The sequence below is a fragment of the Thermobia domestica genome, chromosome 17, assembly GCF_964235325.1.
Source record: "Thermobia domestica chromosome 17, izTheDome1.hap1.1, whole genome shotgun sequence".
Lineage (NCBI taxonomy): Eukaryota > Metazoa > Arthropoda > Insecta > Zygentoma > Lepismatidae > Thermobia > Thermobia domestica.
The window spans coordinates 18,241,494-18,262,711 of NC_137470.1; the positions used below are offsets into that span (position 1 = coordinate 18,241,494).

Genomic DNA, 21,218 nt, shown 5'->3' on the forward strand with positions numbered 1-21,218 from the left:
TCCGCTGAAGTCTTGGTCACGGTGGTTAAAAACAGAAGAAAAAGAATAGAAACATCAAGGAATAAAAATGGAACGGACTTACCACGGAAACAGCTATGTTGTACGGAAACAGTTGTCAAGTACGTCAGCGATCAGCAGATGAAGAAGATGCAAACTAAAATATGGCTTAGTCAATTTGTGTGCCATTCTTGTTCCTTGTTGGAAGGTTGCCAACTCATTTGTTATTTTTATTGTCATGCGAATGCTGCGAGAATTTTGTAATTACCGCCTCCCATTCGTCACTCAACCATCCCTTGTCTAAATATTATTTCGGTTTTTTAAAATGAATAATAAATTTTCTAAAAAAGTCTGTCTACTTCATTTCTAGTTCCAAATAAAATTTTTGAAACTTCTACTCTTGTGTTGCGTTTTTGCGTTGGCTATGGGAAAACCTTTATCACCATTATTAGCGAATCTAGTACTTCATATGGTTGAAAGTGGAGTTTTGAAAGAACGCAAACTTGATACAGTTCCATATTATAGATCTGTTGACGATGTACTTTTCTTGTACAAGGATCATTTACAACTGGCTTACATATTAAAAGAGTTGCATAATATTCAGAGCAATATGAGATTCACCGTGGAGAAAGAGATGAACGCAGTGTTACGTTCTTAGATCTTAATATAAGAGGGCATACCAACAAGTTCCTAGGACAAGAATTTTAGGAGTGATAAAAAAAAAATGGTTCAAAAGATTGCGATCTTGGCCAAGAATGACTTTTTGCATCAGGGGACCACAAAATTTTTGAACGACCCCTAAATCGAATTTTCTTATATATATAACGGAATAAGCCCGCTATGCTGTTAAGTGATAGTTTGGGTTTGGCTACACTATATGTAGTTCTTTAGATATAAGGCGTACAAGAAAATTTTTGATTGAAATATTCTGGATCTTTTGATCTGAAAAGAGGAGAAATCTCTAATAACTGACGAATAGATGTTGTTGACAACAAACTAACATGGCCGAGATCGAACTACGGAGGCTAAAAGCGAAAACTTTATGTACCTATCGTACTAATGTGTAATCTAGATTTACCTTCCTGTATTTTTTTTTTTTTTAAATTGTTACAAGTTTAGGGATGAAAAAAAGTATGTTTCAATCAAATGAGAACTATATATAATAATTAGTTGTTCCTCTTGTTTCAGAAATTGAAGGATTCTGTTTTGATTGGAGTAATAGAAGGAGGGAATGATCTCAGATTAAGAGCCAAAGCAACTCGATTCGTTGTAAAAGAAAATGTGCTCGGAGTGGTTATTGACGGACTTGCTCCAAATGGCCCTGAGACAGCTAATATTCCGTTTGAAAGTGTCCAGCCAGTTCTTGATACAGTACTTGTAAGTATTTTTTAAACATTTATTTTAGGTAGATTGTATGAAATTCCGTTTATTATTTTCGTGTGGATATCCTGTTAAATGGAGTTAAGTATTCCATGCTGTGTGAACCCGCACGGATTGAACTTCTAAGAACTGGAGAAAGAATATTATATCGTATCCTAACTATATATAAAACTATATCAACTGACATAAAATAACGGGTACTTCCAATTGACGTGGAAAGTTGAAAATTTTGCATGATTGTGGCTTTTCGGGACTAACCTACATGGAAACTTGTCAAAAATCAATATTTTTAATTTTTAGGGGGTCAAAAGCGGAGATGATGAAAGTCCCCATGTTACTTAAATGGACCTTTTCGGACATATAATCTCATGTTTTAGGTACTTGGAATTGGAATAGAAACTTGAAATTCGGTATGCTTCTATGTTTTCGTTAGTGTTAGCTAAGTAATTCACCAAAAATAAAAATTTCCAACTTTAGTGGGGTTTTATGAGCAACTGAAAAATCTTTCCCATGTTATTTGTTTGGGACATCTACACCCCAAAATCATTGGGCACTTTCTGTAGGGTTACAATGATTAAATTTGGCATGATTGTAGCTTTCCGGGACTAAACTACAGGAAAATTGCCAAAAGTGAATTTTTTAGTTTTTAAGGGGTCTAAAGTGGGGGGGAGGGGCTGAAGAAATTCCCATGTTATTTAAATGGGCGTTTTCTTGGGATACAAAATGTTATATTTTAGGTAGTTGAAATAGGAAAAGAAACTTGAAATTCGGTAGAATTGTGGGTTTAAAAAGTACAAGGCCGTAGGCCGCGCAAACGCGGGGGTTCGGGGGCAAAGATCCCAGCTGGCCGAATTCAGGAAAAATTAAGAGCAAATGCATGAAATTCACTCTTGATACAAAGGCTGGTACATAAGAAATGCGAGATCGTAGGCCGAACAAACACGGGGATCTTGCGACGGAGCCTCCAGCTAGTCATGCAATCCTATAAAATTTGTTGCCATTTCCCTTGCAGTGTCACAGACACTGGTTAAACACTCGTAGGTTCATAATTGATAATCGCTGTGTGCCTTTCTCGGTGTACAAAATGTTGCTGCTTCACTGTAAATTACGACAAATTTTACTCGAATCCATTATTTTTGCTGTTAAAAATGCAATGCCAGCGCGTTGTAACATTTCTTGACTCATACTAAACAGCTGAACGAAATTCTATGAATAATGGCAGATTTCTAGTGAGATGCGGGTACTAGATGATATTGATGCCCCTTTGTGCGATGTTTTACTTCTCACGTTAAATCAAGTTCTGCAGTTTTTATTTTATTTTCCTTATTTTTTAAAAACCAAGTTGCGTATATATTCTACGTATTGTTAAGTAACCATTTCAAATACTATGCTTACAAAGATCAAGTTGGTTGAGAATCAAACCATATGACGACTGAACACGAGGAATTCGCCAACTTGGCGTTAAATCTAATTGATGAACGGATTTTATTGTTGTTGTAAATTTTTAAAGATGAGTGTATTTTTAATTTACGATGATTTGATTTTTTTAAAAAAATTGACTTTCGTCTCTTACTGATAGTAGATTTTATTTCTGCAATTTATACAATGTATTTTGCCGTGCTTATTTGATACAAGAGCTTTCATATTTGATGTAGCTTCAATTTGCTGTAGTAAAATGTTTTTCTTTCTTCTTCTTTTTCCTTCTTAATTTTTTTATTTTGTTTTATTTTATTTCGTTTTATTATTATTATTATTATTATTATTATTATTATTATTATTATTATTATTATTTTACAGGAAAACCTACCCCCTGAAAAGTTCCGCATTGTCCATGGTTGCTGGAATCCCGAGGCTGTGATCCAATTTGTTGAGAGAGGGATTGATATCTTTGATACTACCTATCCACAACTGGCTACAGATGAAGGCTGTGCTCTTACATTTCCATATACTCTCCACGTGAGGTAGTATGTCTGTTTGCATGCTTTTCTTGTATCGCACAATGGTTTAACCGAGAGATCAAATCTTGATATTTTAACTCATTTACCGATGGCATACAGTGATGAAATTTTGCAGAGGGACCTAAGTGGATAAAAATAAAATATTCCATTGTTACTTTTGTATATTTCTATACAATTATATAAACCAAGAGTTATTCTTAGTAGGACCGTAATCTATCTATATATTAAAATGCTAGCTTTCTATGTTTGTCTCCAGTCTTTTCGACAACGAGATGTCGAAAAGCGCAAGTGCTAGAAACGTGCCGTTTTCACTGGTCAATTCCAAATTTTGTGTTGATTGTCCACTTGTAATTGAATATTTAAAAAACATGACCGTTATTTCTTTATTACACTTTTTAGGGGTACACTGAAAGTGTTGTTTTAAAAAAGGAAAACGGTGCGAGATATTGAAAAAATAATCGAAAAATCTCCCCTATATGTTACTCCTTGCCAATTTTTATCAAGACGTGTCTCACTTGTGTCTGTATAGTGACATGTACAGATGTAAGAAATGACAAGATGATTTATGCTCACATGTGAATGATGCGCTATGTAGAGAGCGCAGGTTCAGCTAGTACATATAAAAATGAAAGTGACTATGACTCCATACCTCTTAAACCACCTAACCAACCGTGATCAAATTTTCAATATGGATGAAGTTCGGGCCTGGAATGGCTTTTATCATTTCACTTTGATTCTTCAACGTAGGCCGGGGGGGGGGGGGAGAGGAGGCGAGCAGATTTATAAAAATGATCGAAAATGACCAATGTTAGTTTCGAATCGATAGTTTTCGGGATAGTTGAGATGAACAGTGACATTTCCGATGCCGTTTAAATCCAAATTCAGCCCCGGAACTTGGGGAGGAGGAGGAAGAGGGGGATATATATACATATATATATATAAGTGATAGAAAATGACATATTACAATGAATCTACAGTTTTCAGGGTCGATTCGATTAATAATGACACTACCGATACTGTTTAAGTTGAGCCACCCCCGGCATAGGGGTGAGAAGGGGTGAAAAATAAAATGTCAAAAATGACCCAGATTAGTGTTGAAAACGTCGAAGCCAAAGTTTGTGTGAGACTAGGAATGTCAGCCGGGATCGGAAACTGCCAAAGGTAACTGGAAAGGCGCTTTTTCCTATATACGAGATATTCAAAATGTAGGGGGCGCGGTGGCTCAGTGGTAGAGCGTTCACCAACGGTGCTTGGGGTTCCTGGTTCGATCCCAGCTTGCGCTGTGTAGACTGTGTGGTGGACAAACACCTTGCTCGTGGGTTTTCTCGGGGTTCTCCCGTTTCCTCGCACTTTCTTCATTCAACCATTTCATTCATTTTCTCATCATAACAGTCTCCTTTAGCCTAAACGGCATAACCGTGGGACGTAAAACTTAAAACATTTCATTTAATTTCATTCAAAATGTATGCCAGAAGTAGAGTGTCATGGTCTTTTATCACTACAATTTCACTGAAATGTGTATCCTAAAGGAGAGAGGGATTCAAATATTTTCCATAAACACTTTTGCGTGCGAAGAACGAGTACTTTAGCTAGTAAGAAATAAAATGTAAATAATGAAACAGAATAAAATGTATTTAGCCATAATTATGATTTAGTAAGTAGAAATATTTTTTTAAAAAACGCATAAAAAGGTAAAAAAAAGAACAAAAATTATACTTAAAATACAGAATAATTGTTTTCAAGAATGTTACTTTTAAAAAAATACTATTTATGCATGACTAAAAGGGAAATCGTGGGGAACATTCTCGTATACAATGAATTTGTAATACATCAGGTGTAAGGACCCGTTGTTCCTGGGTTGTAATTCAGAACCTGTGTAAAAAGAACATGAACTCGTAATGAACAGCTTATGTGCCGAGTTTTATCTTCCTAATTTGACCGGCTCGTGAAATACTCAAGTTTTCATAAATTTTGACTCCCATAGTCCGTTATAACCAAAGTGACGCGATTAAAAAAAAATGTACGATATAAGTACATACAAAACTTCATTTGAAACTGTTCAACTGTTCTTCCGCTGTTCGATTACGTACAATATACGTTCAGGTACATACAGGTTCGAAACAACACCGACAACGTTTGGGAGGTGATTACTCACCAATATAATACAAAAAGTATAGACCAACCTGGGTGCACAAATGCTTCCTTTCGGAGTTATAGGCTGCGAAAACATGAAAAAATGAACTTTAAATGTACATAGCTCCATTATTATGGGACCTGTCGTAGTCGGGTCAAGACTTCATTTTCGAACTAATATGTACCCTATCCAAATATCCAAGTTTCAGAATCCTGTGATACTCACGCAAAAATATTTTATAGAGGTACTAGCAGCGTTCACCCCGCTTCGCTGCGGTCACCCCGGAACGCAATAAACTTTGTTACTTAGATAATTTTTACTTTTTCGCTTTCAAGTGATATGATAAAAACCATAGAAGATTGCACTAATGTTAACATTATATCGCCTGTCATTTATGTTAACCCGCCCCGCTTCGCTGCGGTCACCCCAACCCGCCCCGCTTCGCTGCGGTCATCCCGGAACGCAATAAACTTTGTTACTTAGATAATTTTTACTTTTTCGCTTTCAAGTGATTTATAGCGCCTGTCAGTTATGTTAACCCGCCGAGTCACAGGGTCATGCGGGTTGCATATAAATACGTTTATTTTTATACCTATGATGAACTAATAACAAAGGATTTGTACGTATGGACACCTGAATGGTCAATTATCTCAAGACACTGGTAATTGAAAATTAAAGTGATATGATAAAAAACATCTAGGGTCCACATCCTAACAACCCCCCAAAAATGAAAGAAATCGGTTCAGCCGTATTAGCGTGATGAGCGGACAAAGGATTTTTTCTACGTATTGACACCTGATTGGTCAATTATCTCAAGACACTGGTAATTGAAAATTAAAGTGATATGATAAAAACCATCTAGGGTCCAAATCCTAACAACCCCCCAAAAATGAAAGAAATCGGTTCAGCCGTATTAGCGTGATGAGCGGACAAAGGATTTTGTGCGTTCTCTTTTATATATATAGATTGGAAAAGTACTTCAAATTATATGCCCGTAGATCAACTTCCTCTATAAAAATTGCTTCGTGAGTACCTTAGGATTCTGAAACATGTATTTTTGAATGGCGCATATATTAACCCCTAAGTGAAGTCTTGACCCGACTACGATAGGTCCCATAGTTTTGGAGGTATGCACCTTTAAAATTCATTTTTTTTTTTTTTTCGTGTTGTCGGCAGCCTATAACTCCGAAAGGATGCATTTGTGCACCGGGGATAGTCTATACTTTTTGTCTTATCTTGGTGTCAGGAATCACCTCCTAAACATTGTCATTGTTGTTTTGAAACACCTTGTATATATATTAACTAGCGTCTACCCCCGCGGATGCTATTTTTCATCTCTTCGTCTCCTTGCGTTCTATTTCCTGTGTGAGATACACAAATGGGCATCTTATTTTGATTGGATCTCTGGAAACAGTTTTTGTCTTTCTTAAATACTAGCAGCGTTCACCCCGCTTCGCTGCGGTCACCCCGGAACGCAATAAACTTTGTTACTTAGATAATTTTTACTTTTTCGCTTTCAAGTGATATGATAAAAACCATAGAAGATTGCAGTAAATCTTAACATTATATCGCCTGTCATTTATGTTAACCCGCCCCGCTTCGCTGCGGTCATCCCGGTGCTGGCATATTGTAAAAGTGTCTGTAAAAATAAGCAAATCAATTAAAAATTTTAAACAGAAGATTCAAGCTATTTTCCGCTGTATATCGCCTGTCATTTATGTTAACCCGCCGAGTGACACGGTCATGCGGGTTGCATATAAATACGTTTATTTTTACCTATGATGAACTAATAACAAAGGATTTGTACGTTATGGACACTTGAATGGTCAATTATCTCAAGACACTGGTAATTAAAAATTAAAGTGATATGATAAAAACCATCTAGGGTCCAAATCCTAATAACCCCCCAAAAATGAAAGAAATTGGTTCAGCCGTATTAGCGTGATGAGCGGACAAAGGATTTTGTACGTTCTCTTTTATATATATACTAGCAGCGTTCACCCCGCTTCGCTGCGGTCACCCCGGAACGCAATAAACTTTGTTACTTAGATAATTTTTACTTTTTCGCTTTCAAGTGATATGATAAAAACCATAGAAGATTGCAGTAAATGTTAACATTATATCGCCTGTCATTTATGTTAACCCGCCCCGCTTCGCTGCGGTCACCCCCGAACGCAATAAACTTTGTTACTTAGATAATTTTTACTTTTTCGCTTTCAAGTGATATGATAAAAACCATTATAACGCCTGTCATGTATGTTAACCCGCCGAGTGACACGGTCATGCGGGTTGCATATAAATACGTTTATTTTTATACCTATGATGAACTAACAAAGGATTTGTACGTAATGGACACCTGAATGGTCAATTATCTCAAGACACTGGTAATTGAAAATTAAAGTGATATGATAAAAACCATCTAGGGTCCAAATCCTAATAACCCCCCAAAAATAAAAGAAATTGGTTCAGCCGTATTAGCGTGATGAGCGGACAAAGGATTTGTACGTTCTCTTTTATATATATAGATATCACATAACTAGCAGCGTTCACCCCGCTTCGCTGCGGTCACCCCGGAACGCAATAAACTTTGTTACTTAGATAATTTTTACTTTTTCGCTTTCAAGTGATATGATAAAAACCATAGAAGATTGCACTAATGTTAACATTATATCGCCTGTCATTTATGTTAACCCGCCCCGCTTCGCTGCGGTCACCCCAACCCGCCCCGCTTCGCTGCGGTCATCCCGGAACGCAATAAACTTTGTTACTTAGATAATTTTTACTTTTTCGCTTTCAAGTGATTTATAGCGCCTGTCAGTTATGTTAACCCGCCGAGTCACAGGGTCATGCGGGTTGCATATAAATACGTTTATTTTTATACCTATGATGAACTAATAACAAAGGATTTGTACGTATGGACACCTGAATGGTCAATTATCTCAAGACATTGGTAATTGAAAATTAAAGTGATATGATAAAAACCATCTAGGGTCCACATCCTAACAACCCCCCAAAAATGAAAGAAATCGGTTCAGCCGTATTAGCGTGATGAGCGGACAAAGGATTTTTTGTACGTATTGACACCTGATTGGTCAATTATCTCAAGACACTGGTAATTGAAAATTAAAGTGATATGATAAAAACCATCTAGGGTCCAAATCCTAACAACCCCCCAAAAATGAAAGAAATCGGTTCAGCCGTATTAGCGTGATGAGCGGACAAAGGATTTTGTGCGTTCTCTTTTATATATATAGATAGAAGATAAATAATTCGTAAAAACTTGATCGCCTCCAGTGTGGAAAGGAATATTATTAACCTCCTTCAAATCATTAAGAAGGTATATTAGGAAGAAATTACGGTATGTTTTGCTTCATATTTTCAGATTTAGTAATAAAGTATACACTAAAGTACGGCTTTTAACATTTTAAGTAAGTTAAAAAAAAAAACACCTAATGGTAAACCATTTTATACATTTCAAAAGCCTGTAAGAAATTTACGCGTATTTTTTCCCTTCACCTCTCTAAGTTTTCATTATCTACCTATCTATCCCTTCCCGAGACCACACTAAATAATACATCAACTTTTCATTGTCTTTGTGTAGTAAATCAATAAATCAAAATTTTAATCAATGTGAAATATAGACTAGAAGCTAAATATAAGCGTCAAATAGATATAACAAAATATAGTAGTGAATTTACCGTAATAGACAAGTAAAAATTGTGTCGATTTTTTTTAAAGAAAATAGAAAAAAGAATAATGTGCGTAAGTTGTCACTCCAATGTGTAAGTTTTAGCTCCAGACAACATCAAAACAATTATGGGCGCAGTGAAGTGTTACAATATTGCATACTCTTTCTAGTAAAGTGAAGATAGTTGGGGACATATTTTAGATAGGGATCGGCAAAACCGTTTTTTATAAAAACAGGAAACCGGTTTCTAGAAAAAACGACATTTCAGTTTTCTCCAAAACCGGTTTTGGTTTTTACCGAACACATGAAACTATTTCTGTGGAAACGGAATTGGTTTCCGGAGAACAACGATACACTATCCTGGTCAGAAATGGAACCAGTTTTGGATAAACTGAAACCGGTTTCGATGAAAAACTGAACCGGGTTTTAGAGAAAACTGGAACCGGATTCGGCTAAAAACTGAACCAATTTTGAAGAAAACTGATAACCGGTTTCGGCGAAAAACCAGTTTTTGAAGATGTTCAAAAACCGATTTTTGTGCCCACCACTAGTTTTAGATCATCTCATTTCTATGTTCTTTAATATTATGCCTGGTGTGAATGAGGAAAACCCAGGAAAATCTCACTGAGAATGGCTGGCTTGAAAAAAGTGTCACTTTTTTTGAGCGAGTGTCCTTACCGGGAATTGAGCCCACGACCACTTACACCAAAGGCGAGAGCGTGAGCGACTACGCTACGCGGGTTACTTCAGTTTAAAAAGATCCATTAATTGGTTTACTGTAATGAGTTATGTTTATTTCTTCCTTGTTAAACGCTAATAGAAATTTCCCTTAATAATTAAAAATTAATTCTAACTTTTTGGTTGCATTGTAAATAATTTCTTGGGAAAACATTCAATCAATGGAAAATAATGAAAGCTTTAATACTTCGATTGGAACGAAGCGGTCTTTGTCAAATATAGTAGTAGGAGAGGAGAAAATAGAACAGATTTTCGATATTTGGGTAGGATTATTTGTAATAATATGAAATGTGAACGTGAAATAAAAGCAAGAATAGGAATGGCGAAAGAAGCTTTTAAGAGAAAGAAAAGATTATTTTGTGAGACCTTGAATAAAGAGTTGAGAAAAAGACTCATAAAATGCTTCGTATGCACTATTGTACCGTATGAGGCATAAACGCAAAAATGATTAAAATAAAAACGACTCGATGCTTTTGAAATGTGGGTGTGGAGAAGAATGCACAGAATTAGCTGGGTCGAACGAAAAACGAATGAAAGGGTGTTAGAAAAGGTAGCTGAGAAAAGAACAATTTTAGATATTATTAAGAAGAGGAAGATAAACTAGTTGAGGCATTGGCTAAGAAGGAACTGTATCATGAGGGACGTGTTAGAGGGTATGGTGGCAGGAAAGAGAGAATGAGAGGGCGAAGGAGACTTCAATTAATGGACGATATCAAAACAGAAAAATCCTACGTGAAGACGAAAAGGTTAGCAGAAGACAGTGAAGCATGGAAGTGTCTCAGTTGCGGCAAGTGACCTGCCAATAATGGCAGAATAGCTATGACGATGATGAATAATAATTTTAAACTGTTCCATAAAGGAGAAATTCTATTGAAATTTAACATGTATAGTAATCCACTGACCAACTCATTGATTAACTCATCAACAGATCTCAGGAACTAATAGGCCTAGAACCTTTAAATTTTGTGGAAATGTTCCTCTTCGACCTTAGACTGTAGATAAGGGCGTGTTTGTATTATTCATTTGGGTTTGAAAAGAAAAACAAAGAGAAATAGAACACAGAGAGGGGAAGAGAGGAAAATATTATCCGCGGTAACACGCTGGGGTAGACCCTAGTTAATATATATACCTAAAAGTATATTGTTTTTAATCGAAAAGCGGAAGAACAGTTTCAAATGAAGTTTTATGTGTAGTTCTATCGTACCTCGATTTTTTTTATCACGTCACTTCGGTTATAATGCAGACCCGGGTTCGATTCCCGTCGGGAGCTCATGTGGTTCGGATTCCACGTTAATTAGTACCTTCGCAGCATGAAAGGGACGTTAAACTCCAAATCAACTCAACTCAACTCGGTTATAATGGGTTATGGGAGTCGAAATTTATGAAAAATTGAGTATGTTAAGAGCACGTCAAATTAAGAACACAACTGCTTATTACAAGCGGACATATGTCCAGCGTTCCTGAAAATTCCTGTCTTAAGGGGGAGGGGGAAATTTGCTATATTTTTAAGGCATAGTCAAATCGAGAACGTCTGTTGTTTGTGATTGTATCATGTAAGAATGGTTAAATAGTTTGAAATTAATTTTGAAACACAGTATCTGCCTTGGACTAAGCTTTTTATTACGCCAGTTTGATTAAAGGGCTCACCATAGGAGGTATAGGGAAGATTCAAAATTTATCCGATCCCGTATCCTACGATCCAACCAAATTAGATGATGAAATTCAGTACACAAACTCATTAAAAATAAGTTGACATTTATTCCGCGTTTTAGAAAATTTTCATTTAAAGAGGAGAAGAGGGTCATTTCTAATATTTTTTTTGCCTTACTAAAACGACGTTGTGTGTTGTTTGTAATCGCATCACGAGAAAACGACATAACAGTTTACCAATAATTTTGGTACAGAGTTAGGACATGTCTCGAACTAGGTTTTTGTCATGTTACTTCTGTTGAAGGACTCATCTTAAGGGGATTAAGGATTTTTTTTTTTTAACTTACGCAAAAAATACAGTATATCACGAGTAAATCAAGTTACGAAAATGAAACGGTGTATAAAGTTTTCATTACAGATACGTGGACATGTGCTCCAGCGTCTACTGAAATTCCGGATTTAGGGGAGGAAGGGATTTATATATATAGGGTGATTCAATAAGAACGCACCAGGCCTATATCGCAGCTCATACTGCACGTAGAGCCTTCAAACAAAAAATTGCATTACCAAATCGTATGTGTAGAATGCAATAAAAATAGTAGCGAGACCAGTGGCGTCTCGTGAATACCTCCAACGGGGGTCAACTTCAAAATTTGAAATGGAAAGTGGTATAACTGTTGGAATCGTTCGAAAGGACATTAAATGTAAGGCAACTTTTAGAGAACAAACTTTGTCATATCCTTTCCCATTTAGCCGCTAGAGGCGTTGTTGCAGACTTGTATCTGACTACCCGTAGCAGGCCTTTATCTCGGCTAATAATGCACATAGAGCCGTCAAACAAACAATTGAAATACCGAATCGTATGTGTAGAATGCAATAAAAATAGTAGCGACACCAGTGGCGGATCGTGAATATCTCCCACGGGGGTAATCTGCAAAATTTGACATGGAAACAGGGGTTGGTTGCGCCTCCATTGAAACAAGCGCACAATGGAAGAAACGTCGAGAGGAAACACGTTGGCATATTTCTTCCTCGTTGGCAGCAACACGGTCGCATTACTAGGTAAAAGTCAGATGGTGCGAGGGTGTCCCCAGTCACACCAGACGAATGCCGGGAGGGTACGTGCAAACCATGCCCTGGAAAACAACCGCCGACGCCTTTGCAGGATTAACTCGGGGCCTAAGCCAAGGGTAGCCCAGACCCACAATGACGTGGACGCGCGATGTATCTTGTCTGCGTACGTACAATATAAAATATCTCCCAAATCCGGGAGCATGTATTGTGGGCTTGTTTGTCGTTTCGAACAGCACACTCATTTATCGTTGCCAGTGATTGTGTGGTGGTACTCTTGTAGATCCAGTACCTAACACGTACATGACCTTGCTCAAGACATAGTCTATGCGGCCTCGAACAGGCGATTGCTGCAATGTCAGACAGAGGGCAGAAGGAGCGATGGTGTGGCCAAAACAGGTAACACAAGCGTGTAGAGTCCGAGAGTGATTAACCCCTGCAGTGAGTTAAAGTGGTCCGTGTACTGCACAAGGTGTCATGCATTGAGTTCTACTACCCCTGTGCATTAAAAGCTTGTGACGGGACGAATACGAAACTTCCACAAGCAGTGAAACCTCTTTAATTGTGTTGATGTTTGAGTGATTGTAGTAGGAAGTGTCGGTAGTAAATAACATTCATGCGGTATACGGATTTGGAGGCATTCCAAATGCTTTCGATTTCAGGAGAATGCCGGGAAAATTATAGGGCTGCAGCTCGATTATACGCTGAACGCCATCCACACCGACGATCTATTTCCCACAATCTGCTGCGGAGATTAGCATCACGATTGCGGCAGACGGGCAACATGCGTGGACGCTATTGTGTCCTGAGAAGAGTCTTACAAAATGAAGACGTTGCCATTGATGTACTTGCCGCTATTGCAGTAAATCCTCATGTATCTTCGCCGCAGATCGCACGAGATCGTGGTATTAGTCAAGGTAGTGTCCTGCGTATTCTGTGGAAATTACATTTTCACCCGTACCACCTCTCTCTGCATCAAGAACTAAGTGATGCGGACTGTAATTTACGGCTTCTGTTCTGCAACTGGGTGGTCAATCGCTTGAGAGAACATTCGAATTTCATTCACTTCATTTTATGGACTAATGAAGCGACATTCTGCAGTGATGGCAACGTGAATCTCCACAATGCACATTACTGGGCAGCGGAGAACCCTCACTGGATGAGAGAAGTCAATCGGCAACACCGATGGCGCATTAATGTGTGGGGTGTCATTGTAGGGACTCAGGTTCATTGGGCCATGGTTTTTTGCTGGTCATTTAACAGGTGCAATGTTTCGTGATTTCTTGCGACATCATCTACAGTCGCTATTGGAAAACGTACCTTTCCATATACGTCAGACGCTGTGGTTTCAATTAGATGGCTGTCCAGCCCATAATGCTGCCATGTGTAGGGAAGAGCTAAATGTTCTATTTCCGCAGCGCTGGATCGGAAGAGGTTCCAATCCACAGTTTCCTCCGCGGTTGACCGACCTTACTTGTATGGACTATTTTTTCTGGGATCGAATTAAGGATTTTGTGTATGTCAACCGACCAACTACAATTCGCAACATGCAAAACCGCACTACAACTGCATTCCGGACCATCAACGTGGCCGAGTTGGAAGCTGTTGCTCACAATTACTACAGCGAATAAATCGCTGTATTGCTGTTCGGGGACATCACTTTGAACATTTCTGAAAGCCAGGGGGCGTCGACTACACTCCGCAGAAGGTAAGCTGATTCTTTAGCTCTTTACTCATCTTTCTCCAATGGCTTGATTGCAACGTCTCAGCTTTCTGCCCCATGCTTTGTTTCAGGCTTTGGCAACAGCACAATCGGTTAGTCTTTCTTCGTTGCAAACAATAGTTTCTTCTTGCGTTTTGCTATAGCATTGTACATTGTCCCTCATCATAGCTCTCCCCATCCACTGCGCTTCTGTCGCAGCCATACGGTAACCAGTCTCTTCAAATATTGCGTATGCCATGGGTTCCCTATTTAGAGCTTCATTCAACAACAGCAAATGTACGTCTGCTTACTGTTACAGTATGTACCCTCCCCCCGTCGTGGTCTATTGCTGACGCCATTGTTGTCGCCACTTACACGGTGTGATTCCGCGTATGTACAATTGTACGTCCCGTTTATTTCAGACCAGTATTTACTCTTCCCTTTGGTTCCGCATGCAGAAACCCTCGCATCATCTGACTTTGATCTCGTAATGCGATCGTGTTGCTGCCAAGAGGAAGAAATATGCCAACGTGTTTCCTTTCGACGTTTCTCCCATTGTGCGCTTGTTTCAATGGAGGCACAACCAACCCCTGTTTCCATGTCAAATTTTGCAGATGACCCCCGTGGGAGATATTCACGATACGCCACTGATGTCGCTATTATTTTTATTGCATTCTACACATACGATTTGGTAATGCAATTTTTTGTTTGAAGGCTCTACGTGCAGTATTAGTTTCGTTATACGGCTGGTACGTTCTTATTGAATCACCCTGTGTATATATATATATATATATATATATATATATATATATATGCTGCAGTAAAGTTGACATTGTTGTTTGGGAACGCACCATGGAAAGAGGCTGAACCGTTTGAAATGACCTTTGGAACTTACTTAGTATCTATCTCAAGCTGGGTTTCTATCACGCTCAGGGCCGTACTGCAACACAGGGATCCACCGGAAGGTACTTTCTAGGAATCCCATGCACATGTGTGTACTGCCCCCTACCCCAACATGTACGTACTGCGTACTGGCAGTACGCACAACTCAAAGCAAATGTATAGTATATTGTACTTATTTCGCACAAGCCGAGATCATGGACCCACAAAGGACTTATATCACACAGAACCACATAGTCCTGAAGAAAACCCTACGTGGGTAAATCTTTTAAAGTAAGGTACGAATGAATGAATTTTATTTATTTCCTTTAAGCATTTTTAGCGGAACGAAAAAAAAAACACTTGAATTTGCATCTGTACAAGGCCCCTTATGATGCACTTAACACGCGTTTTATAATACATCATTTAAAAAGCTACTTACCTGCAACATAATGATTGATTGTGTGATTTTCCTCTGAAGATATAAATATTTTCGTCTTTTTTAGAAAAACAAAAAAATGAGTTTTCATTTTTTGCTCCAGGACTCTGTGACCAAGAGGGCACCCCAAAATTTTAATAATTACTGAAAACATTTTCACCATAAAAGTTTAAAAAACATGACATGAGTCTCTTCTATATAATTCATGGGCCGTTTTGAACATGTTGAGAGAGGACCCATCATAAAAGTTTCTGATGGACCCCCTTATATTTTTCCGCTTCAAGGCTCCCAATGGTCTTAACTGACCCTGTATATTTTCTATATGGAAAACAGCGGTGCTCTAAAATGTAAATTATTGTTTAGTTTCAAGTTATGGCAACATTTGAGATTTCAATTTAGCTAAATACTTCAATATTGGCAAAATTATAAAGCAGCAGAGTGGAAAAACAGGAACATTTCAAGAGTTGAATTACGAAAAATGTGAAAGGGTTTTTTCACATCATCATGAGCTAGCAATGCTTGTCTGGATTTAGCTGACTGTATTGCCGGTACTCGACTTGTTATCGTCTTCCGTTCCGTTACTCCCGTATGCAAGAAGTGCGTGACGTGTGCCTTTCTGTACATATACCGCTACTTGCGATACAAGACGGAGGGCCTACCGGGAAATTTCTCGGTTTCCCGCCTTGCCAGTACAACCCTGATCACGCCACTTTGATTAAAAGTTGTACCCTAAGAAGGATAAGAGAATTTCAAATATATGCCGAAAGTAAAGTATAATTTTTTTTGTCATTAAAGTCATCATACAAATTTTCTTTTTATCATACGCATTTCATTGTTTTGGCAAATGAGTGTATATTTATTCATTTTAACAAAAGGAAATTTGTATTGCCCAATGTTTTCGCAGTTTATTTTAGCAGATAGTCCATGATTAAAATTAAGAATTGAATTAGTACAACGAGTGCTAACGAGGGGTATCTACTAAATTTTACAGCTGTGATAAGGAAGAATTAGATGAATCAGATGATCAAGATGCTTCTCTATGTCACGTGCAGAAAAAGTACAAGATAGGGGCTAAAGAGCCTCAAGCCCCAAAGTTAGTTGAGAAAATGGCTGCCGTGGAACTTGGTGAAGTTTCAAGTAACGAAGAGAATCATGAGAAACTAACTTGTAGCAATGGAGATAGCAGTAGTACCCTGGAAACTGCAAGTGGCAATACGGATTCCGGCGACAGCTTTGTCCGGCACTATGGGATACACCTGACAGACGAACGGTAAGTTCTTTATTCTAGCCTATTTATGCAAGGGTTCCCGTGGATTGAGTTGTCAATGGACTGGAATAATATGAGTCACATCCTCTTAATGACCAAGGTTCACATTTTTTTCTTTTTTATTATTTACTTTTTAATTATACTGAAAGAAAGCGAAAATGTGATATTTTTGTACTGGACCTATTTATTGACATTCTGTTACATAAGTTTTAATTTTTATAATGTAATAATTTCAAGTGTTTTACTATAGTTCGTACATGTCATTGGAAATATGATGACGTCGTGAGAATATTGCGCGCTTGAATATGCAGGAGTTAATATTCCATATACAATCATATGATTTCTAAATTAGTTTTACTGTTTAAATTTTAATTTTTATAAAACTATTTGTCTAAATAAAAACTTTATTATTATTATTAAATATTCTGCCTTTTGGCAAGTCCTGGGACTAATGAGGTTTTTTTCTTTTTTCTATTTTAGATTTGAGCCTAGAAATATTTCTTCCACGTTTCTCATTCTTCAGCTTTCTCTTTTAACTCCCAATATTTCCTTTTATTTTTCAAATCATTCATCAGTTGTGTTCTTCTTCTTCCTATTCCTCGCTTTCCTTCCATCTTTCCTTCTATGGCGGTATAAAGAATACAATTTCTTTGCAAGATGTGTCCAATTCAATTGGCCTTCCTACAAAGGATACTGGGTAGAAGTACCCTCCTCTCTCCTATCTGCTTTAAAACATCTTTATTTGTTACACTCTCTGCCCATTTTATCTTGTGTATCTTCCTGCAACACCACATCTGGAAGCTCTCTAAATATTTCATCTCTGACTTCGGTAATGTCTAAATCTCTGAACCATAAATTCCAATACTCCATATATAGCACTGACCAACTTCTTTCTAAGTTCAATGTTAATCCTGATAGTTAAGAATGATCTTTTCTTGTTGAATGACTCTTTGGCTATGGCTATTTTGGGCCTGATCTCTTTAGTGCAGTAAGCGTCTCCCGTCAAAATATTTCCCAGATATTTGAAATTTTCGAGAGCTCTTCAAGTTGTCTTTCTTCAACTCTGACCGGTAAGGGCTCATTTCCACGGGATATTTTCATGACTTTCGATTTATCGATGTTGATTTCCACTTCATGTAGTTTCCCAGTGTCAACTATTTTGTCAATCATCTCCTGTAGTTCTCCTTCGGTTCTAGCTATAATAACAGTATCATCTGCATATCTGATCTTGTTAATCATCTACCCTCTAATCTTGAAATTCCCAATTCCTATTAATGCTTTCTTCATTAACCATTCACTGTAAATGTTGAATAATTGAGGCGACATACTACATCCTTCTCTGACTCCTCTTCCAATCTCCACACTATTGGTTTCTCCTTCATTCAAGCGCAACTTCACTCGTTGTCCTATGTACAGGCTGTGAATGAGTCGCCGATCTCTCCAGTTGACTCCGATTTCTTTAAGTGTGTTCAGAAGTTTCGTCCAATTGCCCCGTCGAAAGCTTTTCGCCAGTCGATGAAGCACACTGTTCCTTTACATCAAGAACTCGTTCCGATATAATTTTCGCTAACCCAATGGCATCTCTGGTTCCTTTTCCTTTCTGGAATCCAAACTGATCGTCCTCCAACATCTCTTCTATCTTACTTTCCAGCCACCTGTTAAGTATCCGTGCAGTAAGCGTCTCCAGTGTGGGAAATAAGACTAATGGTTCTATGATCGCTGCACTTCTTTGCTTCCTTTTTCTTGGGCAGTGCAATCATTGTAACATCAAGAAAATCCTTTGACCATTATCCACTCAGGTAGCTCTATTGTATACAATTCATATTTTCCATAAAATTAGATTTTGGGAACCAATGGTTGATTTAAAAAGTCGAATTATTTCCGTAATGTCGTCTACACTGTAAAAAATTTCGCCTTAAATTTACTGACCGATTACCGTCAACTCTCGCTGCCATCCGATTACCCTAAATTTTACGGACCACCGTTTTTTCATAAAAACGGCAGACCGTATATTTAGAAGCAAAATAATATTGACCGTGTTTAGAAACAAATTTGGAACCGTATATTTTACGGTAATTTACCGTAATATTTTTTCTGGATGGATGCAACTAGAGTGCACACTGGTCCACTGCTGTTAAAGACTACTTAACTAAAGAAAACAAAAGTGAACGAAAGAAGCGTTGCACCTAGGACGTGCATAATATCCATAAGAATAAAAGTTGAAATTAATTCTTAGTTTGTAATATCGAACCCTTTTTCTGATATCATCTTGAACATATATTGCTTTTGCTTTTCAAAATTACAAATTTTGTCATGTATTGAACAAAACACCAGAAGAGGATTCGATATTACATACAAAAAAAAAAAAAAAAAAAAAAAATCGTGAATTTTATAGCTGAGTTTTCGCACGCTTTGAAGATGTATTTGGAACAAGCATCCATGCCCTTTTAAGATATTCATAAATCGATATTCTGTTACAGTGTTAAGAGTAGCTTTATTGCATGTATTTTCGCTATGAGTACCAGTAGACTAATAGGCCTCAAATATTCTAATCAGCGATTCATTCGATTAGTCGCATTATTACGGTTTTAGATAACCAAGCAGGCACTCAACAACATAGCTTAGAATGACCAGAAGTACGACTAAACAAGTGTAAAACCATATGACTTCTCACAACACTGCCTACAGTATTCAGTATACGCTATCTCAAATTAATAAATGCGTGTTTGCATAATTATGTAACAGTGGCATCAATGCTAAAAAAAAAAAAAAAAAAAAAAAAAAAAAAAAAAAAAAAAAAAAAGTCACCAAACTTCGAGAGTATCGAACATTTGCATATTTAGACTATTAAACGCTCAAATGTATTAACAAGACACCAGAACAGATTATAGGTACTCAGAACAAAATTAAAGATAAAAACATTTACAGAAATATTTTTCAAATCTAACAATTTATTTATCCAGAAAAAATAATGACAGCAAGGGCGCCCGATGAAAATTTTCTAGGGGACTCAACTCCCTGGTTACTATATACCCTGATATTTTTTATTTGTATTAAGAAATTTAATACGTTTTCACTAGCTAGGGGAGCGACCCCCGGCCCCTACTTCGGGCACACATGAGTGACAGTATACTTTTGTTTCTGTAACATGAAAAATTCCAGTTGATGCAACACAATTTATGTAATGCTGTTACGGTAAACTACGAAGCACTTTCCTAAAAGTTTTTTAAGTATTTCAACATTGTGATTCTAATTCTAGCTTCACAAACCACTCGTAGTTGGCTACATTATCATAAGACTTTATACATCCAGCAGCTTCTTGGTTTCGAATCGTTGCACTTTGGAGCGATCTGCTTGCCACGATAGCCAACTAAAGTTTTGTTTGTCACTGAACAAAGTTCAAATATTAACATGGTACTTTCCCATACATTACCTTGCTTAATGTTGAATTTCCAGGATATCTTCAACAGTGGTAGGCCTATTGTATATATCACCACACACTAAACAAACAAACGAAAGAAAGAAACAAAACAAAACAAAGCACAACACATCCGAACCTACGCGCCACCAATCCTCGCTTCGAACATGTGCTTTTTCTCTCCAATGCGCATGCCCGACACAAACATCTGACAGGAATACGGTCTCCTACCATTATTTTAGAAAAACGGTAAACCGTATATTTTTTATGGTAGGAGGCACTTATTTTCACGGTTATTGGTTACAGTGTATTATTACAAATCATACAGTTGCTATGACGACAGACTTTGAGAACCGTAAATATTTACTTCTACGGAAAAGGATTTCTGGAGTCGAGATTAAAGATACTAAGCGAATATTTTAAAATAGAAGTACCATAAGTTTTGTTGTTCAAATAAAATATTGGAATTTTCTGATTTGAACAATCTAACTTAGTTGAAATATGAGTTATTTACCTCACAAGAGGAATTTGAACTGAAATATAGGCAAGTTTTGGGAAGTTCAGATAAGATTCAAGATAAAAATACTTGACTTTATATTGACTACTCCTTACGTGTAGTGGTAAAAGAGATTGAATCCTAACCAAGTTAACGTACTCATAGCTGTCCCAAGTATTGAGAATCAAAATCACAAAGGAGTAATTGTCTGCTGGAGGTGAGTTCATTTTCAGCACACGAGATAAAAGTATATTTTCATATCATTCTACTTACAAATTTTTGTAATTCCTGAATTTCCTTTAAGCTTCCAATCTACTGGTTGGGGGCCACGGTGACTCAGTGGTAAAGCGCTTACCTCTGGCCCGTGGAGTCCATGGTTCGATCCCCGGCCAGGTAAGTTT

At 37.5% G+C, this 21,218-nt stretch overlaps 1 protein-coding gene across 4 annotated transcripts in view; it reads left to right on the forward strand.

Moving 5' to 3' along the window:
* Positions 1 to 21,218, forward strand: part of LOC145674315 (queuine tRNA-ribosyltransferase accessory subunit 2-like) — a 71,617-nt gene that overhangs the window by 25,123 nt on the left and 25,276 nt on the right. For all 4 annotated transcript variants that reach the window (XM_081744201.1, XM_081744203.1, XM_081744202.1 and 1 more), the window contains exons 5-7: positions 1,186 to 1,374; positions 3,175 to 3,338; positions 16,628 to 16,906. In XM_081744201.1, coding sequence (XP_081600327.1) covers positions 1,186 to 1,374; positions 3,175 to 3,338; positions 16,628 to 16,906 — 632 coding nt within the window. The remainder of the gene's footprint in view (positions 1 to 1,185; positions 1,375 to 3,174; positions 3,339 to 16,627; positions 16,907 to 21,218) is intronic.